This window comes from Lutjanus erythropterus, chromosome 24 (genome assembly GCF_056507025.1).
Source record: "Lutjanus erythropterus isolate fLutEry1 chromosome 24, fLutEry1.hap2, whole genome shotgun sequence".
Classification (NCBI taxonomy): Eukaryota; Metazoa; Chordata; class Actinopteri; order Lutjaniformes; family Lutjanidae; genus Lutjanus; species Lutjanus erythropterus.
The window spans coordinates 2,286,310-2,312,080 of record NC_139340.1 but is presented as its reverse complement, the minus strand read 5'-3'; the positions used below and the strand labels follow the sequence as shown (position 1 = coordinate 2,312,080).

At 39.5% G+C, this 25,771-nt stretch overlaps 1 protein-coding gene across 1 annotated transcript; it reads right to left on the bottom strand.

Annotated features, from left to right (window-relative positions):
* Window positions 1-1,627: 1,627 nt before the first annotated feature.
* On the bottom strand, window positions 1,628-10,242 carry pnpla4 (patatin-like phospholipase domain containing 4). The gene is made up of 7 exons (XM_084713607.1): window positions 10,082-10,242; window positions 9,166-9,348; window positions 8,362-8,456; window positions 5,702-5,837; window positions 5,275-5,340; window positions 4,334-4,486; window positions 1,628-1,910 (listed from the first exon to the last, which is right to left on the bottom strand). Exons 2-7 carry the CDS (start codon window positions 9,337-9,339, stop codon window positions 1,779-1,781), a joined length of 756 nt encoding a protein of 251 aa, XP_084569733.1. The 5' UTR covers window positions 9,340-9,348; window positions 10,082-10,242; the 3' UTR covers window positions 1,628-1,778.
* Between the last annotated feature and the right edge of the window lie 15,529 nt (window positions 10,243-25,771).

Below are 25,771 nucleotides of genomic sequence, written 5' to 3'. Positions count from 1 at the left end.
TTCTGTCAACTCTGTCAGATTTTGACAGAAACGAAAAAAATGATTTAATCAGGCATAAAAATGGTCAGCTATACCCTAAGGACCCCTGTCTCACTTCCTGGTTTAAAAAAACGCAGAATACTGCTCAGGCACTGGTAAACTTTCTGTTTCTAGACAAATTCATTCAATAATATTCCTATCAGATGTGTCTCAGCCGTAACATTTTGGCAATTCTGTCAGATTTTCCGTTTTAAATAAATGTTATCACCAGGAGACTGGTTTAATATTGAAAAGTTTGATCTTTCAAAATATATTTTCCAGCATAATTGAGGAGTAAAAATCAAAACACCCTCAAAATAAATCTCTTTCCCCATAATACAAGAAGAAAAACTTTAAACATGCTTAATGTGTCAAGCCATGTTCCTGGGTTGAAGCCAGTTTTAGAAAGTCAAATGTGATTAATTTTCCTGCTGTTTGAGGCAAACGTTTCACTTTAAACCTCAAATAGAGCAGTGACAGTTCTTCACAGCTGTCACCGTCATCATTTCTGTTTTAAACCTGCTGTATTCAAGCGTGTGACAAACAAATACAGTGAACAAGAGGGGAACTCGAGAGTGCAGACATCCGCCAAGACCAAAAACCCCGTCTCGCAATGTTAACGAAAGTGAAAAATCATTTGCGTATCCGTCCCTTGATTCAGATCGACTCCAAACTTTAATGGAAGCTACAATCATCATAGCTGTGAGATGCTTTTAAGAAAGGAGGCCGTGGGTCTGTTGAGGAAGTAGAGTGCACAGCAGGGGAGCTCCCTCCTCCCACCGACTGTCAGAGAATATTTCACAAGAACTGCAAGAACAAGTATTGATGTCCGGTGCCAAGTCCTTCAGTCACCCTGCTGCATTGATATGTCGTAGTAAATTAAACAAAGGTCTTATTTAATGTTCCACTTGGTGCCGTTTGAGTATTAAGGGCCTGCCTGTGTGCAGATAACACAACAGAATCAATTAGCCTCCTTCCTCAGTGAAGCAGTACGTCTCTACAACATGCAAGTGTGTCCTGAGGGAGGAGCGGCTCTCATGCAGCAGTTGAACTGATGGAGAACCTGCTCACATCTCCCGACGCTGGAGGAAATCAAACGGTAACCCGGCAGCGGGAGAAAGCCGGCGGAAACGTCCGGCACTTCAAAGAGCGCGCGCCATCCTCGTGTCCTGGGGGAGCTCCCGACATCCATGACAGCGGCGTGGACTTCCTGTGAAGTGCTGCGATATCCTTTTTTTTTTTTTTTTTTTCCTTCCCTCACCGCTTCAAGCTGGGGGAAATTAAACGCCTCCTTGGAAAATTGATGAAGAGTCCATGTTCACATGAGGGCTTTTCATCATGTTGAGCTGCTGCCACATAGAGCAGAGGAGAAGCTCCAGACTGGAGTGTGTGTGTGATAACACTAAATCTGATTCAAGCTCACAATGATACACACTCTTTCACGCTCTGCTTTATAAATACACACCGAGGCCTTGATCCTGGGGAAAAAAAAAAAGAGCAAGATTCTGCCAAACAAACCAACACAGGTGGTGTTCACGGTCCACACAGAGCTGCTGCATCCATGTGTTTGAAGTTTCTACGCAACATCAAACCACAGAAACACTTGCTCTTGATGTTTTTTTTTTTAATTTTATTCAGAAAAACTAAAATCACAGCAGGAAAAAAAATACAGCAAAATCCGTACAATTCCCTCTCACTTCAGTAAATGGAACTTCATGCTTGTGCTTGGAGTCAGTTCTTCCCGTGACGGGACGTGACTGTCAGCTCATCCAGGACTCTCTCTTCAGGAACCTCACCGCGTCACTGAAACCTTCTTCACATAAACACTGCATGCGGCCGGTGGATGGAGGGAACAGAGCCTGGTTCAGGCGTTTGATGTTCTCCACCGAGAACTGAGGGAACCAAAGAAAAATGTTTCATTTAGGTCAAATCTTTGAGAAAAACCAGGGACAGAAAGTCTAACTGCGAGACATTGATCCCACTAAAAGGAACATACAGCAGTGTTTCCCAAACTGTTTATCTGGGGACACACTTTTTAAAAAGACTAAATAAACACATTTTGGCAGCTCACATTTTTTCTGCTTATCAGTAAGACAATAAAACACATTTTAAATCTTAAATGAGAAGAATTTCTTCCATTGTCTTTTATTTATTTGCTGACCCAAATAAAATCTCCTGTGACCCCCCTGTGGGTCCCGACCCAGTGTTTGGGAATGACTGACATGCAGCATTTATTATTATTAAAGGCATGGGAATGCTTCTCAAACTTTATCCTGACATAAATCACAAAGACTTGCCTATTTATTTTTTTCCTTTGGCCACACATATTCTAAATGTAGACTTTAAAGGGATAGTTTGTATTATTTAAGTTGTATAAGGTACTAATCCACAGTCAGTGTTACCTACAATAGATGGAGGTCAACACGCCTCCAGTTTGGAGAAGCAGCAGGAGTACTGGTGTAGGAAGCTACGTAATGTCCTGTTATTTTGATAGATGGTTCATCGTTTGTCATTTTCCAAGCAAAAATGTCAAACATTTGCAGCTTCCAGCTTCTTAAATGTGAGAATTTGCTGCTTTTCTTTCTCATTTATGATGGGTAATGAAGTTTTGTTGGACAAAAGAAGACATTTGAAAATGTCACTTTGGACTCTGGGAAATTATGATGAGCATCTTTCAATTTTCTGTTGACATTTTATTGTCTAAACTGGCATTTCTCAAACTTTTCAAACTGGCTGAACATATTCAGTTCGTGCAGGAGGCAGACTGTTGCCAGTCACTACCTTCACAATAAGACTCACTGCCATCACAGTTTAGCTTTAAACTAATTATACAGGACGTGTGTGTGTGCTACATGCATGAACATGACTGAGTAGCAGGCTGATACTGAAATAGAAATATTACATAAAATATAAAATCTACTTAAAATTACATTTCAGTGATCTCTCATTAAGTCAGTTTTTTATCAATAATTAAAAATAGTAAACACATTCAAAGGTTGAATTTTGGTGAAATAAAGGTCAGCAGGATAGAAACACCAAACTTGTTTGTCTATTTCCCCTGCATAGATCATATTCATTCAACTTTGTGTCATTCTTTACGTCTCCCCGGTTTTCTGGAACCCCCTAAATTTTTGTTTGATGAGCCGACACAGCGCCCCCTACTGCCTGGCAGCGAAAACAGGAACTGATGGAAAATCTTGTCATTGGTGGGGAAACATTGTGTCTTAAGATGGCATATTGATGGGTTCCTACATGTAGATCTGAACTCACTAACTGATTGAAGCAGCAGTAGACCAGCAACTGCTGTGTTCTGATATTTGGACCAAATATCAGCGGTTTCCCATCAGAAAAGTCTGTCTGGCAGCGAGGTAAAGTGCTGGAAATATTCTAAATATAGTGTACACTTACACTGATATTAATTTTTTAGTGTAGCTTCCTACACCGGTCCCTGGACGGATAAGTACCTCACACAAGCGCACTTCAAATAATATGAACGATCCCTTTAAGGGTCTGTTCAAATTACACAAAAACTAAATCGTTTCTTTTTTGCATCTCATCTCATCGTGCAGATAGTTTTGGGTTGAGATTTCTGTATCTACTCCAACACAACAGGTGGGTGGACTTTGGTTTGAGCTGCTCACAGCAGTGGAAAAATGACACTTTTCAGCAGCGACTTGTTGTTCCAGAAACAGTCTCCCTGTTACTGTGGCTAATCCACAGAACACACTGTCAACAGTTTTTGCTGGAACTGATTATTGCCAGTGTGCTCTGGATATTTTTTGATATTTTCAGCGGTGTATGCGTCAAAATAAACTACAGCGTGTTCATGGTAATAAACAGTGCAGTATGGCACAGTACAGCAGCCAGATGTTTGAGGAGAAACATCAGATTCTACATTTGTGAGTCGCTTTTACAGATTTCTGTCTTCAGTAGAAGCTGGTAAGCTTAAGGCTTTGAGAAGTCAGAAAGAGTTGAGAGACAGAGATTGTTGGTTTGGGTATTTTCAGGGGATTTGTTGATAACTCCACCATTATCCTTTAAAGTCTGCTGCAAAATGTAACACACCAACCGAACCATGCAAAATGTTTGCGGTGGATGCCGCCCGGCCTGTGTGGGGCTCATTAAAAAGACACAAGCATTTGTCGTATGCCATTTCTTCAGCTGCAGTGTTTCCAGTCTGTCCCCCAGAAAACAATAATCAGCACAGGAATCTGACTGGCGGAAAACTTGAGAATTACTTGCTGAAGATCATTATTTTCTTCCACCATTAGCTGGGAGAAAATATTAAACCCTTTGGTATGTTTCCATTACTCACCATAACGTTCATGTTTGCCAGTCTGAGTTGAGTGTTGTAGCGCCCCCTGTGGACAGGACACACGTCCTGCAGTCCAGCAAAGGGAGACACAGTGATGGTTCGTCCCACGGGCAGAATGGGCAGGCTGTCAGTGAACCCTCCGTCAATCCATTTCTAATAAAACAAAACCAACGTATGAAGACAGACAGTCATCCAGGTAACAGTGTCCACAACATGTCTGGACAGAAATATATTTCTATTTATTTATAATTTTTATATATGTTTAAATACAACCTATGATTTTTAAAACTAAACATTTAAAATTTTTTAACATGGAACTTTAACTTTGGAATTTCTTCAGATTGACACAGTAAATATGCATGTCATTGTGTGTCTGTATGTTGTCTGACTTTTCCTCAGTACTAGTATATTAGTCATTGTCAGGAATTATGGGTGATTAAATTTTTAAAGAGCCAAAAATTTTATTTTATATATTTTTGCCAAACATGGGACTCTTATTTTGGAGTATCTCCAGATCAACACAGTAAATATTAGTGATAGAGTGTGTGTGTACTGACTTTTCCTCAACACCACTTTACCAATCACTGTTAGGAATTATGGATAATTCTGTCTTTTTAAAAAATCTAAATTTTCAAAATAAAACATGTCCAAATATGAGACTTTTACTTTGGAATTTCTCCAGACTGACAGAGTAAAATACTTGTTAGTATGCTGTCTAAATTTTCTTAAGTACCAGTTTATCAGTCTCCAACAAATAATGGGCTACTATGTTTTTATAGAGCCTAAAATTTGAAAAATGAAAAATGAGACTTTTACTTTAGGATTTCTCCAGATTAGCACAGTGCTTTTACTTTGGAATATTTTCTAATTCATACAGTCAGAATACTTGATTTGTAACTGTGTGCAGACTACAGTAAATGTTCAAGCACAGTGATCCGTACCTGTCCTCTGAATTCCACTGGTCTGAGTCCAGCATAGACAGGGACGTAGCTGCTGGCCAGCAGAGCCTGGAGGAGACACAAGTGGAGGACAATTCATCAGTGAACGCTAATTAACCCACAGTCACAAGAACCGAGGACTCTTCAGCAGGAACGCTGCACACTTTGACCTCGTCCACATGTAACATGAGCAACACTTAGTGTGAATGTCACATATAGGACATTTGTTCCACTGCAGACATGCAGTATGTGGACATTCATTACACATGTAGTGACTTTGTTGGAGTAATTTTGTGGTCAAAGCAATAAAAAAACCAAACACTGAGCTGCAGAATGAAGGAAAACAAGGATGTAAAATGATCATAAACATTTATGACAGCATTTTAAACTGAAGGGATGGGCGTTGTGTTTACAGACTGGGGGTGTGTACCTTTATGAGCTCCTCCCTGGAGGTAAACCTGGATACGATGTGGTTCTTGCCACTTCTGGAGTGTGTTATTGAGACGTGGAGGCGGTCGGTGGCCAGACTGTGAGCCTCGCTGGGCAGAATCTCTTCTATCCCCTCCCTGGAGAGAAGCAACACACAGATGCTCATTTGTCAGCTTTTTAATAATAATATCCCCACAGGGCATCATAAACACAGTGCTTTTTTTTACTGCAACATGTAATTATTACTCAATCTGTTCAACATATACTGAAGCAGCAAAGCATACTAATGAAGGCAACAATGTGACGAGCTGAGCCTCACGCTTTTTTCTTTATCTGCATAAAACAAAGTAGATTTGAACAAATACTTCTAAAATGTCCTCATGAAGATTTGTTTAGACTGAAGGGCAACACACACTGACAGCATATGACGCACATTAAAACACCCACATCCACTGTTTTCTATGTGACCCTGGATGACGGTGTATCCTGCTGGATCCAGCTCACAGATGCTCTGTGGCTGTGATTTTCTCTGTTTTACTGCCACATCAGTTTCCTGAACGGTGCATGTTAGCAGCAGGTAAACCATCTTTTTTCTTTTTTTTTCAAGAACACAACTCTAGTTTTTCTCTGTGTGTTCTGTGTGTGTATATTTTCTTTTATTTTACACCTGCTATGGAAATGTAATCATCTGTTATAAAGCCATTAGCTTTGGAAGAGGATAAAGGCCACATGTGAATTCAGGTATAATAATTATAATAATTCAGGATATAAATTCATAATTCTGAGAGTAAAGTCAGAATTCTTACATTAAAGTCAGTCTTAAACAATCAAAATACTGTGATTAAAGCCAGAATTCTGTCTTCAAAGTCAGAATTCGATGCACAAAATCAAAGTTCTGAGGACAAAGTCAGAGTTCTGATAATTAAATCAGAACAATAAAGTCAGAATTGACAACAAAGGCATAATTTCTGAGTTTAAATTCAAACTTCTTAGAATAAAGCAGTCAAACCTGCTGCACCGCTTCAGATTTGTAGGTGGTCCATGAGGTTGCTGCTGTTACCCACTTTTACATGCAACTACCTTTTTTGATGCAGGTATAGTTCAGCTGTGGTTTAAGAAATGTTTGGCTACAAATTGAAGTACTGGACAGATTCAAATTCTGACCTGATGATGGCGCTAGACGAAAAGTCAGAGGACCACCAACGTTAATACAATTCATCTTGAGGGTGACGTGAACGTCTGGACCCAATTTGATCCAGCGGTTGTTGAGACATTTCATCATTACATTACATTTGATGTCCGATCTAAATTCAGTCTGCTTATCATGTTGGAGTGAGACAACTCTGATTCTCACTCTGAGGTGCAGAGGAGACGCTCCCCAGTGCTCCCACTGTCCCACACTGTCCCACACTGTCCTCACTGTGCACCAGCTCGAATATGTCTGATGAGGTCATTCACCAAATTAGTAATAATATGTCCTGCTGCAGAGGTGCCAGGCTCTTCACTACTGTAAAACAAATAGTGTAAATAAAAAAAATATGCGATCATATATCAGGCCAGTGCACCTGAACCTGAAACTTGTATATTCTACACATTCTGTATAATATATATATAATATCTTGCACAACCTACAAAAGGCGAAACATCCCGCGTTCATACAGTTACCTACTCTACCTCAGAGGCTCTGACTCTTTGAGAAGTAGGTCAACACAGCTGACTTCCCTCTGACATCACTTCCAGTCCACGAAGACAAACACGACGTAAACAAAACAACTATATATCCGTGGAATGATCCATGCGTCCTGTGCGCACGTCCAACCAAACGCGCAAAATGAGAATCAGCAAGTTATTTACTTCATATACACTATTCTATTCTTAGTTTGGGTGCTTCAAAGTGGCGGTGGTCTGTCTAACAATTTACTGTATATTTCTTTAAATGAGAAAGTATGATATGGTGTAGCTCGGTGGGGCGCACAGAACCAGAACCTGCACCCAGCATGATATACACAGTGTTCACCACTGTGTGGCAGCAGAGAGCGACGGGCTTGATCTACATCTGATAATGAATACAGTAGAGTGAGAAGTGTTGACAGGTGGAGTCGTCTCCTGAATCAGCATCATCATCATCATATTTTTTATTTATTTATTCTCAAATCTTGTTATTTTCTAACAGGTTTCAGTGTCTCCATACTTTTCTTTCATTTCATCTTTTCATCATTTCAGCACAACAAATTGTACAATAAAGAATAATTATTATAAAGGATTTAAACTAATTGAAGTACCTTAACTTACGTTAACTAAGCAAGTTCCATTAGGTTATAAAAATGTTTATTCAGCTCAGAAAATACAATTAAAGGCCTTTTTGTATATTAAATATACTTTCTGAAAGGGATATATTAAGGACAGCGCACTTATGATGCACCGTCACCTGTTAGTTTATTGTATTTTCATCTGTATGCATTTCGCTGTTGTTGGTCATTTTAAAGCAGCACGCTTTCACTTTTTTCATTCACTGACATTGCATTATATTACGTGTGATTGTGATGGGCAGGGCCTCGTTTAATAATGTTGCATTAGAGACCGGTGTTGACTCTTTGCACCACTGGTCAAACACACTGTCCAAGAGAAATGAGTGTATGAATAAATAAATAAATAAATTACCGTAGTGTGAGCATGAAGTCAAATCCTGGTGTGATGGCTCCAAACTTCTGTCGCCTCACAGTGTCAGCAAACTTGTAGGTGAACTCTTTACAGCGCTGAAAGACAAGGAAACACACACTGTGATGACATCACCTCATTCCTACCTACCTAAATACCTACCTAAAAAAAAAAATCAATTTATGATGACAAAACTATGATGAAATCAAGTGATGCCTTTCATCAACAAATGAACATCCTCTGCATGAAAACACAAAAATGTGCGTCGAACAAAAAGGCCTTTACAACATCAGACTCACTGTGATGCAGTGGATAGATCTCAACATCCATCCATACATATATGTACATATTAAAAGGTGTCTTTACATTTCAAGAATCCGGCGCCCCCTGACCTTCTGGATGGAAATATCAGACCTGCACAGATACATTTCATCAACTTCTACAAAGATTTATCTTTATTTAATATCCAAATGGGGTTATCCATGTATCCAAATATTATGATCTGTGGATGATACATTTTTAAGCTGGTGTGTGTTAAATATTAAGAGGAGAGACAGTCCTCCTGCTGGGATGTCAAGTTTTCATGTTGAATTTGTGAGAGCAGCACTTCAGCCCGGCAAAGTCTTTAATTCCACACTCAGTTTGTAAAACTGTCAGCACCACAGAAGAAGAGATTATACTGGTGACAGTTACAACTACAGCATAATTTTTTTATGAATTATATTCAACTTTCTTTTCTGGGACCTCTACCCTCAAAGACCCCTGAGGGTTCCCCCAACATTCCCGCTCGACTGTGAAACACTCTACCTCCAACTTGTCAGGAGCTGTGATCACCACAGCTGCCACCAGGGCCCCGGCCGAGGCCCCCGCACAGGCCCTGAGGGAGCCCAGCAGCTTGTCCCCATGGCGAAAGAGGGCCTCCACAGCACCTAGGTGGTAGATCCCCATGAAACCAGCGGCAGCAAAGGACAGGTTCACCATCCTCGACCTCTGCACACACACACAATGACACACATCAGCGGACAGTCATAATGAGTATCAGGGCTGAAAAATTCATTCATTCATTCATTAATATTACTGAAATAATAATATAGCCAAGTGCAACGTCCTGATCACAAATGCTGCAATTTGTTTGATGAAGGTAAAATGTTTCACAACACGCCATCATCAGTGACACATGCAACAGATGCACAAATTCATTATTTGTACTAAGGAGTGAAAACTGTTGGAGGTCCTACTAACTAACTTAAAAATGTTGAGCACAAGTAGTTTTCTTTCTTCTGTGTTAATTAGACTCACAAATATTTTAAGAGAATAATGAGTTTTATACCTAAAATATATTTACTTCCTTTAACTTAATGCAGTGAGAGGTGTATAATAAATAAATAAATAAATAAATAAAATAAAGTTTAATTTTATTGTAATCAAGGAGTGCATGTGCCTTGTGTATGTCATTGATATGAGCTGTATTTGGTGAAAAAGCTGTTCCACAATGTGGATTTGTGACATTCAGCCTCTATAACATGAAGTGTTACACTTTGTGTAGTTTGTGTGGTCACAGTCTGCAGGCTGTCTTACACTTTATTCATACCTTTAAATATTTATGTTTATGTCTGATCAGACATATTTAGTTTATAAAATAAAATCAGACAGACACAAACGTGTCTACAGTGTGTGGAACGGTGTAACCTCTGCTCAGGCGGAAGACAAGAAGAGGACGTACCGTGTTTACAGTCTCACTGTCACCATAGAAACCTGTAGCGTTATATCAGCTCATTGCGACACTTAACGTGTCCTCTAGACGTAAAACAACTCGTTACTGGTCCGTATAAGTAAGCATGCAGCCTGGGATTCGTTGTAAAACAACACTACCGGATGTTCCTCTCACTGTACTGTACGGAGTCAAGCAGCCTGACATTAAATAATACTGCTTCCGCTCGCGATTTTCAAAATAAAACTCCCATCCGCCATAAGTAATAACCACCGTGCTCAACCTGACTATCAGTTAACCTCCCTTTTTCATTCATTATTGTTCAATAGCGGCTCAGGCCTCTTATATAACTAAGTAACTAATTACAAATAGTAAGTAAGTCTTTTTGAGTACTTGTACTTTTATGAGTAGATGTTCAAGACTGTACTTTTACCTGTACTTAAGTATGCATTACACCATGTAATCTACTTAGTTACTTATAATATCATAATTGAAAACAGAGAATAATTTGAGTTATATCTAAACCTTTTATCTGCATTTTAGTAGCCAATCAGGTGATCTGATCACAAACAGGCCAATAAAAACTATGATATATGGATGAAAAATAAATCAAAATGAATCACTGCAGCACCACTGGTTTGGAGAAAAATGTTAATGAGTAATCATTAATCAATTAATCACCATTTAGAATGTAACCAACTAAGAATCTATTCATCAATATTTAATCAATTGTTTAAAATAGCAGTAATAAATAATTTATCATTGTTTTGTCTGATGGAGCCAAAAAAAAGAAAAGAAAACAGAAAAAAATAATATGAGAATGAAATAAAAAAAACCTATGTGTTTTGTATTTGAAAATTTATTGATGATTAATTGATCATTAGCTTTTTCATCGATTAAAGAAATTGCATTGCAATTGGAGAGGTGTCTGTTAGCACTGGACAGCAGAACAGAGCAGGAATCATTTAGACTGAGGATTTGGACAAACAGATTTGGACAGAATTGGAAACCGCTTTGGATTGATAATTAATTAAACTTCAGCTGTTACAAGGTAGTAAATACTCTGAGTAGTTTTTCTAAGAATACTTTATACTTTTACTACAGTATTTTCTAGAATGTTTCTAGAATTAGTACTTTTACTTGTAACTGAGTAATATTTTAGCAATGTAACAGTACTTGTCATGGGCGCTGACTTGAGTTGAACCTTGCAGAGTCAAAAATTGTCAGCCTATAATGTTAAGGTGTGATGGAGCTCACTATCCTGATGTATGTGGGTTCCAAACTTGATCACTCTAGTGTTTTATCAGCTGGTAGTAATAATTATTATTGAGGCAGAAGAACGCCATTTCAACATTAATCAACATTATAAACAACAATATAAACTGCTGCGTGCAGCAGCTAAAACCTGATCGAAGCGTAAAGTCTGTGGCACAGTAGGTCTGATAGCAACCAGTGCATTTGGTGGAGGGACACACACGTCTCCACAATCACAAAACACCTTCATTCAAGTTCAATATTTTCTCTACACAAGAATGTGGATTAGTAAAGTGTCCTTTGAACATATTTTCTATCAGCAATAAAGAGTAAATATTGAAGTTTAAAGCCTGCGGTGTGTGTCTCACCCTTGGCTGAGGTGCGCACACGTCTCCACATTCACAAAATACCTTTCATTTATGTTCAACAGCCGTGCACGCAAAGTTAATCTCACTAATAAGGAAAAAGTAATTATTATCATAATTATAAACCCTAATAAATCTCAACAGACCTGCAAAGTGTGCACGGGACGGGACCACAGCTGTCAGATCATCTTTTACAGATGAGTCAGCAGGACAGCTGGAGCAGCTGTAGTGTTTGTGTCTGTGTGGTTTTTTTTTCTGGATCTAGAAAAAAAAAAAGGATTACACAATTATGATCTGTAACATACAAAATGTACAAGACATACACCGATCAGGGATCATCTGGTGCCATGTGTTCACCAGGTAAGCAATACACACACACCTGGCCATCCACGTGATGTAAAAGAAAACGTGATTCATCAGTCCAGGCCACCTTCTTCCATTGTTCCATGGTCCAGTTCTGATGCTCACAGGCCCATTGTTGGTGCTTTTGTGGTGCACAGGGGTCATCGTGGTCACCCTGACTGGTCTGCAGCTATGCAGCCCTATACACAACAAACTGTGATGCACTGTGTATTCTGACACCTTTGTATCAGAACAGCATTAACAACAGTTTGAACAACAGTAACTCGTCTGTTGGATCGGACCACACAGGCCAGCCTTCACTCCCCACATGCATCAATGAGCCTTGGTTGCCCATGACCCTGTCACCGGTTCACCACTGTTCCTTCCTTGGACCACTTTTGATAGATACTGACCACTGCAGACCAGGAAAACCCCACAAGAGCTGCAGTATTGGAGATGTTCTGACCCAGTCGTCTAGCCATCACAATTTGGTCCTTGTCAAAATCGCCCTTTTTTCCTGCTTCTAACATCAACTTTGAGGACAAAATGTTCACTTGCTGCCTAATATATCCCACCCTCTAACAGGTGCCATGATGAAGAGATAATCAGTGTTATTCACGTCACCTGTCAGTGGTCATAATGTTTTGCCTGATCGGTGTATATCTGAACAAGAGTCACACAGAGAGAAAAATGTCTGTGTGCTTCTGTCATGGTGGTTGGATATATCTGTGCGTAATTTTGCACACTTCAAACTTAAGAAACACTTTGTGATTCTTTTTCCTACACCCACAGCAGTGTAGCATGACACAGGAGCGAGGACAGGAGGAGGAGATGAGGATGAGGAGGATGAAGAGGAAGAGGAGAAGATAGAGGAGCACGGACAGCAGCGTAACTTCTCCTGAGATCGCAGCTTTGTGATCTTTTTGCAGGCGTTCATGAAAAATAAACTACTTACACATGAAGCTGCTTTGGAGACGTCGTACTGTGCGTAAGATTTGAATATGAAATTAAACAAAAGAAGTCAGTGAGTCTCAAATAAAATCACACCCAGAGTAATCAGAGTACTGCTGTAGTATAATGTGAATTGTGCTAATTAAGGTCTCCTCATGCTGTTGCGACAGGTCTGAATAGTTATTTGTTGTTCTTTTAAGGGACTTTGCAACACTGCATCCTCACCTCCAACTGTGAATGTCTGTATCTTGTGTACATACTTCTCAAAGTTTCAGTATTTTTATGGAAATACAGTTTTAAGTTTCAGTATTTTTATGGAAATACAGTTTTAAGCGAGACACTGCAGGCAACAACTTTGTTCTTTCATGCACTGGTCGACTTGGAGATTTTGATCTATTTTCCTTCCATGTCTTTCTTTCAGAAAGAAAATATCAAAAATACAGATTTACACTTCTCTGCTAACGTCTGTGGATTTCTCCTAAATCCACCAAAAGTTAGCATTAGATAATACCTCATTTGCATATTTAAACATAAAATTTCCAAAAACTCGTACAAAAAATAGTTAAGTAGGTTAATCAACTGAGGAAGTTTTTTTTTTTTTTTACCCGACAGTAAAGACATGCACATGTATCATTTTGTACTTGTGAGGAGGAGAACTCTCGTCTCCTCTGACAGATTAGACCCATGAGGTTTAATTGTTGTGGTCTCCTGACAATACAGTACAACTAGTTCAGTCCACAAGCTCCAGCTGCTGACAACCACACAGAAACACAGGAGCCCAATTAAAAGTCTGGCAGCTTTAGTACAAGGTAAGACTCAAGGTCTGTTTGAAACAAAACACACGCCTCACATCCACAGCTGCTTCTACAACACAGGAACAATCATCCCTATGTGTGGAATTAGCTGTAGGTTCTCCAAGATGAAGATCCTGAACATCTTTAATGCCAACATGTCCTCATACCTGAACCACAGCGTGAGTCGATGGCCATCGATTCCTAAAAACGAAACATTGGAGAGTAGCAGTGACAGGCAGCGCCAGATCTTAAGTATGTCACATGAGTCACATGATGTTAAACACATGGTTAATGTTATCAGTCAGTCACAGTTTGGTTAAGTTTAGGCACTGAACTACTTGGTTTGGGGTAGTTACTAATAATCATGGTTTGGGTTTAAATAAGTATGTTACATTATGTAAGACACATTACTTTAAACACACTTAATGTTCTAAAATGGTCAGTTTATTCCGGTTTAAGAACTGACAAGGTATGAGGTATGTCAAGTTAGGTTTATGCATTAAACCCTTTTGGTTAGGTTTAGGAACCAAAATTGCTTTGGTCAGTTTAGGCACCAAACTTATTTGGTTAGGTTTAGGCACCAAAATTACTTGGCTCAGGTGAAATGGTCACAGTTGATTACGTTTAGACATCAAAATGACTTGGTTAGGATAAGGAAAACATCATGGTTTGGGTTAAAATATGTATGTTCACAAGTCATGTGACATTAAACTTCATACAATTAAACATTAATGTTGTGAAATGGTCTCAGTTTGGTTAGGATTAAGCAAGAAAAGTACTTGGTTAAGTTTAGGCACCAAAACTAATTGGTTAAATTACGGAAGAGATTTTTGTTTGGGTTAAAACATGTATGTTATATTAACGTGATGTGGTTAACTTTGTGAAATGGCTGCAGTTTGGTTAGAATTAGGCACTAAACTATGTGGTAAGGTTTAGGAAAAGATCATGGTTTGGGTTAAAACAAGTACATCATGTGACACAAGTACTTAACTTAAGCAACAGAATTTTTTTAAAAACTCAGTGTTGTCTGTTGGGACAGAAACCCCGGTCTCCTGGTTGTTTGACTCCTTCCAGCCCGTCTTTCTCACTCTTGATACTTCCCTGTTCTATGGCTGTTAGAGGTCACTGCCTAACAATAAACAGAAATGTGGCTCATAATAAGCAGCTTGAACAATGACCTGTATGGCCACTTTTCTGTTAAATGCAATATTTTAACAGAGCAGCTATATTTTGAACCCAAAAAGTTGTAATGAAACTCCCACAGGATGTCCGATAGCCTGTCATATAATAACCCAAATAATAAAGCAGAGTGCACTTTTATTATTAGCCCTACTTTGTCGTTTTCCCACCTAAAGCAGTGTCCCCAGAGTGCAGTTCTTCCTCTGCTACCACTTCAGTCAGCATTTCTTTCCCATGGATTCTGTGCGTCTTGCTCTCCCCTGCTTTCCTGGCACGTCAGCACAAATTTCCCGCTCCTTTAGTGTTGCTTATGATTATGTGTAGCCTGAAGTGGATTAGGTGGGTTACACAGTGTGGAGAAAAAGCAGAGCTGAACTCCACCAGAGGAGGCAATGGTGTCAGGGCTGCTGAAATAATGGAGGGAGGAGAATGTGTTTTGTTTGCTGAAGGACTAACAGAGATGCCACTGAGAGTTTTGAGGCAGCAGAAATGTTTCAGTGTCTGGAGTGAGTCACAACATGATGCTCCCAAGATAATACAGTTTCTAATTCAGGAAGTGCATGCTGAGAAATACAGGTTTTAAAGATTTTTAACCCAAATCTGCGAAAGAAGACCCGATGTGGACAAAATTCTGTCTGAAACCCACCCGAACCAGACTCTCATTAGCATATTTCAGTCTAAAGCCAATTACAGCCTGACAACAAGCTTCCCTCTGTGGACCAAACAGTAGGAGTTTTTAGTGACAGGGACAATACATGAGGGGAATTGACAATTTCTAAATTGGGGAAAAAAATTTAAATAATGATATGAGCTCATGAAATATGTGAGAAATAAGGCCCAACCTGACCCAAACCTGTCAGATTTTGTCGGGTCCCATCCGGTCCCATCAGATCTTGTTGGGTTCAGGCACAGAATTCTTTTGTCCAAAGTAATCCAGAATATGTTCAACCAATCTGTAGGAACAACAGAGAGATGCTGTCAAACCAGTTAGTTGTAGACCTCAATAAAGGTAGAAATGCCTCAAATAAAATGCAGTGAAATCTAAATAATCAAAAATTAAAGTACATACCAGACAGTACACCTGTAGTAAGGATTATAGCTTGCGATCTGTGCCTGAATCTGACATGACCTGGCGGGACTTGACAGGTTCGGGTTGGGTCCGGCCTTATTTCTCATGTATTTCACAGGCTAATGTTGGGTTCAGGCTGTAATATATATATATATATATATATATATTTTTTTTTATTTTTTTTCCCATGTTAGTTGTTGCCAGTTCCAGTTCCCTGCATGTATTGTCCCATCACTGAAAACTCCTAGTATTTGGTACATAGAGGGAAGCTTGTTACGAAAAATGATGAGCTGTAATCCAGTTCGGGCTGAAATATACTTATGAGGGTCAGGTTTGGGTCGGTTTCGTACAGAATTTTGTCATTCAGACCATCAGTGAGGAAATGAGAAACAAATCTGTTATTTTGTTATTTATCCCCATGCAGGCAGCAGCACAGTGTCTCTCTGTCTTCTCACACCGTGGGCCTCCAGCAGGAGACTGACAGCTTATGGGGACACTGTGTCTCTTTGCAACAAAAGGCAATAGAAGAACAGATGAACTGTATCATTCACTCACCACGAGTTAACAACTCATGAAAAATCTTGGTCTGCAAAATAAATAGCTATAAATACCTAAATAAGCTTCAGGACAGGGGTTTTCAAAGTTTGACACTGTGGGCTCCACCTCAGACAGGGTTTGGAAAAAGTCGCCCCTTTATTTTCTTGGTTGAGTTCAGTTCATGGATGCCTGTAGGATCATGAATATATTATTCAAAAGAGCTGTTTTTTTTTTTTTACCAAAAAAGGAAAAAGAAATCTGCCTGGAGTCTGAACTATAAATTCTCTTTTCCTCAGAGACATTTCCTCTGAGTTTGGCATCCATAGCTAGCCTTGGAAACTCAAGACAGGCTGTGATGCACATTTTAGTTGACAGAATATCAAAACTTCTATTTTTTTAATTTGGTATATAGGCTACATATTTCTACAGATGGAAAATATAAGACTCACTTTAGTGATAAATAGAAGTGAAAATAAAAATGTTAAAAAAATAATATATAATATTTAATATATTTTTTTGCCAAAGTCTGAGGGAGCTGCAGGAGCTCTGAAGCTGCTCAAAAACAATATTTTAGGATACACATCATTCAAATATTGAGTCACATAAAGAAGAAATACTAAGGCCCCATCATGCCAAACTGACTAAAAACCACATGCACACTGTCTGAACCGGATGTGTGGTGTGACGGTGTGCAAACCACATGTTAGGACTTTAGGAGACTTGGATTACACCAGACAACTAGTATAGAGGGATTTTATGTTTTTTTTTCCATTTGAAAACTGGTCACCATTCACTTCCATTGTTTGGGAGATTCTGCAACACTGTTTTCCTGTGAAACTCCAGCAGAGTTTTGTGGACTAAAAAACTAAACCTTACCTTAAATCGACATGAGGGTGAGTAGATAATGACTGGATTTTCATTTTTGGGTGAACTATCCCTTTAATTCCGACACGCAGTTGTTGAGTGATTTATTGTTACAGTCTAATTATTATCATTGTTGTCATTTATCTTATATCTATAGGAATATCAGCCATCAAGCAGCGTGGCTCTCCAACATGAAAAGGGAAAAGTCCCTGCAGTGATGGTCAGTGTGTTGTTATTACTTTTATGATATATATTATGTGAGCAGCAGACGCCTGCAGCCTGGTGTGAGAGGAGATAATTTAACAGTTTGTAAAACCTGCCTCGCTCTGCCTGCAGCAGCTGCTGACTCACCTAAAACTCTTTCATTAGTCTGAGTTTGAGAGCAAAGTTTTCTCAAGTGTCCCATGATGGTCGGAATGGTGTTTCAAAGGAAAGAGTGAACACTACACACCTCATAGACCTGTAGGCATGAACATATACATATAGAGATGTTGAATTTTCATGCAAAACACTCATTATGTGCAGTTTAAATCCTATTGTATCATAATGTTTAATGTGCATGCTGTGAGCATTTCTACCGTCACAGCATCGTCTTCATACAGATTGGGCTGAGTCATTCAGACTGGGTTTACCATCACATAATGACACTTGATTTACACCATGGAAAGCATCAACAATAGAGGCTAACACTGTACATAAAATCAGCCTTTATTCATTTGTTTTCAGGATACATTATGACAGCAAAACAAAGCAAAACAGCAGCAGACTGATTTCATTACAGGGTATATGACTTATTGATTCTCATGAAGTAGATTACATTACAGTGAAAGAGGTTTTTCAAAATAATGTAGTGCATTTGTTGGGGATTATTTTCAGCAGCAGAATAATCCACTCCAGTGAGCATTTCTGGCAGCAGGATGGTGTATAATGACTGAGTGAAAATAAACTACAGAGTGTGTGTTCGTGGTAATGAAGGAACATGTCAGGAGTGCCGCAGTGTGCCTCACTCGTGTTTTTAACAACAGTGGAGCTCTATGGCACAGAGGAAGAAGGATACACAAACAGTACTTACTTCTCTAAGTATTCTGTTAGTGAGATCAGTTCATTGTGTGTTTCTCATCATGTGGTTGTTGTTGTTGTGTGGTAATCATAGGTCATTGTCTATGACCCCCAAAATAATATATATGTGACAGGTGTATCAGATGTCAGATTTGTTTTCCCATATTGCATATTGGTTGATCAGCTTTAGGGAAGAGGAAAAGGTTGGGTAGAGTTAGGGTTGGATTCAGGGTTCCTTTTGGGATTCTTTTGCACTGGCCTATGGACTATGGTCTCTGTGGTTTCGCTGCCCCACATGGGAGAGTGCGGTTCAAGTCCCAGCCCCAGCAACCTGCAGATGCATCCAAGCACGCCAAACCTTTAGAAGTCCGTTGACCGCTTGGAGCAGAGGGGCGCAGGGTTGTCTAGGGGCAAGTTTTCGGTTATCAAGTTGGTCAGGTTGTTGGCTCATCAGCACCAGTCCAAAACAAAGATTGGGACTGGGATTGTGTCCTTGCTTGTTGTTCACAGGACAAAGGAACTTGCCGTCTCAGCCACCATCTTCGATGGGAGGAGGTCTGAGGCCCATAATGAAAGTTCAGTTGAAATCACAATATGAACAAGTTCATCTTTGGAGTCTCAGTGGTCCCAACAGTGGCCTCTGTGGAGGAGGAGCTGCTCCCTCTGTAGATATAAAAGGCTCAATTTAAGTTAATGAAAAAACAAAGATTGCTATTTTCCAAAACATTTTTTCTCTTACCAGGCTGTAAACATGCTTATTTCTTTTGTTAAATTGGGCATTTTAATATGGGAGTCTATGGGGATTGACTCACTGCAGGAGAAAGCCTCAAGTGGCCTTTGGAGGCACTGCAGTTTTTGTTACTTCCACATTAGCTTTACTTTTACAACCTCAGAGACTGCTGCTTGATCTCAGCCAAATGACTATTCCAACATTTGACAAGCACTGGGAATTAACTTACTGTTACTCTTTTCAGGTATTTGTACTTTACTTGAGTATTTTTTACTTTTACTCCCAACATTTTAACACAAATATCTGTGCTTTCCACTTTTTTACATTTTCATTGTGCATCGCCTTCTGTAATTGTTGCCATTATTTTGTATAATTTCTTTACTTTTTCTATGAATAGTATCATTTTGAGAATTAATTTAAGTTTTTGTTAAGTTGCCTTTGAGTCTCGTTGGCAGCTCTTGCATTGGTGGGACTGTTGACCAACAGCACTGGTGAGCGGTCAGGTGGACAGTTATGCTCCGGATGGGTGGAGGTCAACGGTGCTTGAAAACTGAAAGATGATTAATTTTTTGCAGCAGCACACAGCCAACTAGGTTTTATCTGTCTGTATTTTATTAACTAAAATGTAATTTTTACTGCTATTTTTTTCAGTTTAATTTAACTTATTATACCTTTTATTTTCATGAAAATGTCTTTAGTCTTGACGGGGGATTTGGGGATGCATCAAATAAACCAGTAGCAAGAACGCCACTTTGAGGAAAGTATACCTTCCAAATATCAAGACTGATTGCAACAGAAACAGACGGGACAAAAACACAGAGAAATGCATGTAAATAGACGCAACAAGATGAAAATGACGTAATAAGACGAAACAGAAACTCAACCATGGACAAGAGGTTAGCTTTGCACAAAAGTGACTTTTTAGTTTTAGATTTTGAATACATTTCAGACTTGAATAAAGACATTGAATCAGTACAGTTTTTTCACTTGATCTGTACTTTTCACACCTTTACATTCAACATTTTCTCAACATCTGAGTTAAATGAAACATACAGGAACAGAACAGGTTTATTTAGAGCCTCTTTTCAATCAGAAGCCCAAGGATAGTGACACAGGCACCAGAGCAACATTAACCTGACTCCTGCAACATTGTTCATGCAGCAGCAGAGGTCAAACTCCTGATGCTTTAGTACTGAGCTGTGATTTAATTATTCCCCGAGATAAAGGAGCTGGTACCTCGTCAGTGTAAAGCCTGTGGCGATGAAGCTATGAGAGAGAAGAGGGCGCACGTGTGGGACACACTCTCAGCCCAGAGTCCATGAAATTCACGGATAAAAGAAATGAAGAAGTCCAATTTCAGATATCTGTCTCATTATCCAGTGCAAAGTTATAATTAAGAGGCACTTTCAGAAAAATGCTGGAGGGAACATTATCAGAGTGCCATCCAGTGTGAGGAGTGGGCTGTGTGTTTCTGTGTTTGCCGGGAAACAGTGGGGGTAATTAGACTTCTCAGGGCTCGGGCCGGCAGCTGATAAAGTCCTAAAGGCTTTTTTATGGGCAGATTGAGGAGAAAGCAACCCCTCTTCACCACCGCCCCCACCACTGCAACAGCCTCTATCCCCCCACACAAGTGCTGTTGGAAAGGCGCCGCAAGGTCACACAGATAAAATAAATCTGTTAAAAGATCAAATAGTTCCTGTAGATCGAAAAAAAAAAAAAAAGGCAGAGGCAATAGAGGGGGAGAAATCAAAGTGAAATTGAAAGCGGAGCAGAGAGGCTGAGGGTGCGATGGAAGGAAGGATAGCACGTGGGCGTGAGGACAGAAAGAAAGAAGCAGACTGGATGTGACAGATGAGAGGGGAGAGGTGATGGCTCGCTGAGAGGCCATTAAGACAATCACATCAACACAGTGTAAACACGTACCTGTCACATCACTGCGGATCTGCATCGAGGAGCGCGCCGAGACGAGGATTACTCACCTCATCGGAACATGATTCATCATAATGTCGGCTCAGTATTAGAGGCGTTTCACTGCGAAGCCCAGATCCTATGAGACTAATTAAAGATTAGTTACTGACACACAACAAATACACAACAAGCAGCCGTGATTGAATTACATCTGAGCACACGCTGAGTTCAGGCGGTACAGTTTCAGGACTTTAACATTCAGAGGCAGCAGATGTGCAAAAAAAAAAACAAAAAAACAATTGCATCGATCACAGGAATGAGCAGCAGCCCATCGTCTCAGGCAATTTCTGAAATCTTACTGTGTCTCCTCAGGAAAATGGAGGACAAACTATGTAAGGAAGGGAAAATTGGATCTCCTTCAGGAGGAGGGAGAAGGAGGAAAAACAGTAATTGTGATTCTTAGAGCGGATGCACAGGCGGGGGAGGAGAGGAAGAAAAAAACAGTGTTCTGTATCACATTTAGGCCCAGTCGAAACTCAATCGCTCTCTGCGATGGGACAAGTTTACTTGAGAGAAAAGGGCTAAAAGTTTTGGGGTCTTGGTGTAATTGGACAACTTCACATCCAGCTACAAGACTGCAGCGTCCCAAATCTGAGCTTCCATTTGGACATGACACAACAAATGACAAATACACACACTGTGGTTTGTTTGTGAGCTGCAGTGTGAACTACATTTCTTCTTCTGATCACCACAATCTTCCTTCTTGGAGGAAATCTCCACCTCGTATGGACAGGGATTTGTATCTAGATATGTTGTCTTGATTAAGACACCTGATCATTAAACTTTGCATTCACACCTGCTACGTAATACATTCTTGTTAACTCTGTCCTGCGCACATTATGATTTGATCGCAATCTCAGAATTGTCAACAAACAGACAAACCTGCTAGATGAGCTACTTGTGACCTTAGTCTTGAACATCATATTGATCACAATGCTACTGTAAGGACTCCGCTTATTTTTCCTCTGCAGGTTTTGTCAGGCAGCTGGGCCACATTCAGCTCCAACAAAACAGAGCAAAACGTTTCTCTGAAAAGGCAGCACATTTTGTTCAACCCGTTGACAGTATGATAAATGGTATGTGGCATCAAGGTTTCTGAAGAAACCCTTTGTGAAGCTCACAGTGTGATTATATAAAAGGATCATACTACATGGGCTCAGGAGCACGTTGGAAAACTTTTGTCAGTAAACACAGTTTGTCGCTGCATCTACAAATGCAAGTTAAGACTTTACCATGCAAAGAGAAAGATATATATCAACAAGATCCAGAAATGCTGCCCGAGCTCATCTGAGATGGACTGATGCAAAGTAGAAAAGTGTGCTGTGGTCTGACGAGTCCACGTTTCAGATTGTTTTCACAAATCAAGTGGCCTTTTGAGGAACTGCAGTTCTTGGCACTTTCGGGTTAGCTTCATTTTTCAGCCCTGGAGGTTGGAGGTTAGCTCAACCCAGAAACAATTGTGCTGCGCTACATTACCTTACCTTACTTTGTCTTACCCCACTTCACCCCGAGCTTACATACATGAACTTGCATTAGTAACACACTTATTTTGACCCAAAACATGATGTTTTTTCTCTAAACTAAGTAGTTTTGTTTCAAAAAACCTACCCAAGTAGTTTTTGTACCATTATTTTGAAAGTCTGATGTTGCATCTTTATCATTGCTAACTTGGCTGTAGAGCCCTGCACATGCGTACTGACACTGGAGAGCTAGCTACAGCGTCATAGTTTGAAGTTTACCAAACTGCCCCAGCTGATGAGTTTGAAATTAGAATGAAAACTTTATTGATGTCATTTCCATTTGGCTGAGATCACGATGTGAGCCAGGTCTCCTCCACATCTGGTCTGGTCAGTCCAATAACATCCTGATTGCATTTATAACCTGTAACATGTAAGAATGAATATTCATACAGGTAGTGGATCTAACTGGACATTAGATTAACTTGGTCTGGAAGGTCACTACTGAGGCCATGGATTATAAAACACTGTTTCCTGGCTCTCCTGTTATCAGGGCTGTACAGTACTTTTGCTTAATTTTAATATTGGCTATATAACAGGGATAGAGTGTCCCTTCTTTTACTGATAATATTACAAACATCAAATAGAAATGGTCATGAATTATTGCTATTTGCCAAACCTTGAAGCTAGTTACAACACTGTGTCCTCACACTGTGGGTTTTCAGCCTGATTAAATATTTATCTTTTGTTCCAAAAATAAAGCTGAAAATCCATCTCTGAATTGTGAGGAACAGACACCAGGGCTTTTGTATCATTATTAGCCCCAGAGCACATTCTCATCTTGCCTTTGTTCCGTGTCCATATGACGTTACATTCCACTACAACACAGCCTGCAGGCTGTCCTTACACATTTTATCAATAACTAAATTCAAACTGGCTCACACTTCTTAAAGAACGATACCCACTGTCCTGTTAGCATCTTGAAAAGCATTGATATAACTCAGAGTGGCATAAAGAGCAGAGGGCTGACCTCGAATCCACTCGTGTCCATATTGATCGACCAACCCAGAATCCCAGATCTTACTTTCTCATAGGAAGGCTTTTAAAATTAAGATTAAATAATTATACTGTTATTATAATATTGTATTTGTATTGCCAGATTGAGTTTTGCTCAGAATCAAAGCAGCAAAGGCTGTGATATCCCGGCATTTAGTCCCTGGTATCAGTCAGTCTCAGAAAACACTGGATCATACATTTCCCATAATACACTATGACATAATTCTCCAGCTTGACCAAACAACTCCAGGTCCACAGTAGATGTTATCCAACTATTTTCAATTCTGTCCATCCATCCATTTTCTTCAGCTTGTCTGGGGTCCTCGGAGGGGACCCTGGGGCGTTCTGCCCAACAAGTTCTCTGCCTACCCTGTGGTGTCCTCCCAGTTGGACATGCCAATAAAACCTCCAAAGGAAGCCGTCCAGGAAGCATCATAGCCACCTAAGCTGGTATTGATGAGTATTTGATTGATGATTCCTCCAGATGTCTCAGCTCCTCACTCTTTCTCTAAGACTGAGCCCCTTCCACCCCCAGTTTAGCCTCTGCCTCTATAACCCAGGGTTAATTCTAAGGGCCAAAAACATTCTTAGAACCTTCTTTCATAGCTTTCACATTGGCACATTCCAAAGTGGGCCAACCATGACTTTAGTTAAGGGCTATGAATACACAGTGTGAAGAACCCAAATGATGAATGTATGATCAGTGTTGTGCATGTGTGCATTAAAAGAGCAGTGTTCATCTTGAGCTGATAGAAATGTCGATGTGATATAAAAACGTTCTTTGATCACAAACCCTGATGTTTCTCTATAATTCTGTGATTTATCAGTGAAGTGTATGAACTACACTGCAGGCTGGAGTCTGTTAACAGTGAGAAACACACCGATAAATCTGTGTTATACGCTCATCTCCAAATAAATTTTTCTATGGAAGCACATGACACCATTATAATTAGAAACTGTCTGAAAATTACTTATATAATATAATCATTATTTGAAGATATTAAGTCATTTTGAGATACTGACTCAATTATTTTCAGGTAGGGGAGACTGAGGGCAAGTTTAACATTTAAAGAAAAAGTCCTTATAACTCACAGGCTACTTGAAATACACAGGTCATCATCTGATATGAGAAACATATATATATGTGCACTATTTAATATAATTAAATTAATATAATAGGTATATTTTCATCAATAATGACAAGAATGTAATATTAAATTTCTTGTAAGAAGAGGTTGGGGCAGCTGAAACAATGAAAAGTCTGAAACTCACAGTATCTCACATAAAAGCACTGAATTACTTGCATATTGCACACCATTTAGTATAACGTAATTATATAGACTCTAGTGTTCCTGATAGAAAGTTTTATTTCAAATTAAATTAAATTTTTTTCTGGGCTGTGAACTTTTTGAGCTTTGAACTTTGTGAACAAAATTTAAAAAAAAAGTGAACTATGAACATGAACTTTTAATCTCTGTGAAATGAACTTTGAGTTAGCTGATTTTAAGTGTGAATGCACAGAACACTGTATAATTGGGGCTTTGGTTGATTCACAGAAATAACAACTTCTTGCCACATTCCTTCTAATCACTATGAAAAATGTCAGCTGCTCCCAGCGACTAAAATCGCAGCTTCTGTATCGACTGAAAGTGAAAATGTTGGGAGAGAGACATCATTTGTTACTGCTTGGTTAGAACAAAGTGACTCTTCTTGAACAGAAACTGGTGAACATGAACACACTGATTAATGAAGGGAAACAAAATGTGCATTTTTTGGGAGCATCAAACTATGACTCAAGTGGATAATGTCACATTTTTTTCCTTTTAAAACATTTTCCTCTATTGCTTGTTTAACCAGAAGCAGTCTTTCAGGATCCTCTGAGATCTTTGTCATGATCGTGTTCAATATTGTCTTTTATGTTTACATGATGTGGGATTTGCCTTACAAATATGCTCCCGACTGATTCAAACAACCGCGTTGATCCTTGAAATCCAACAGTCATTTCAGGGCTGAGAGGTTTACCTCCAAAAATCTCACAGCCTTGTAATTTTGAAGATTGCCTCACTACAGGTGAGAT

Excerpts from the sequence above, each read along its gene's own strand:
- pnpla4 (XM_084713607.1), bottom strand. The coding sequence starts at position 9,339 with ATGGTGAACCTGTCCTTTGCTGCCGCTGGTTTCATGGGGATCTACCAC. Across the intron at positions 8,457-9,165 it reads CAGCTCCTGACAAGTTGGAG|CGCTGTAAAGAGTTCACCTA; the intron begins GTAGAGTGTTTC and ends CTTGTCTTTCAG. Across the intron at positions 1,911-4,333 it reads TGGCAAACATGAACGTTATG|TTCTCGGTGGAGAACATCAA; the intron begins GTGAGTAATGGA and ends TGGTTCCCTCAG.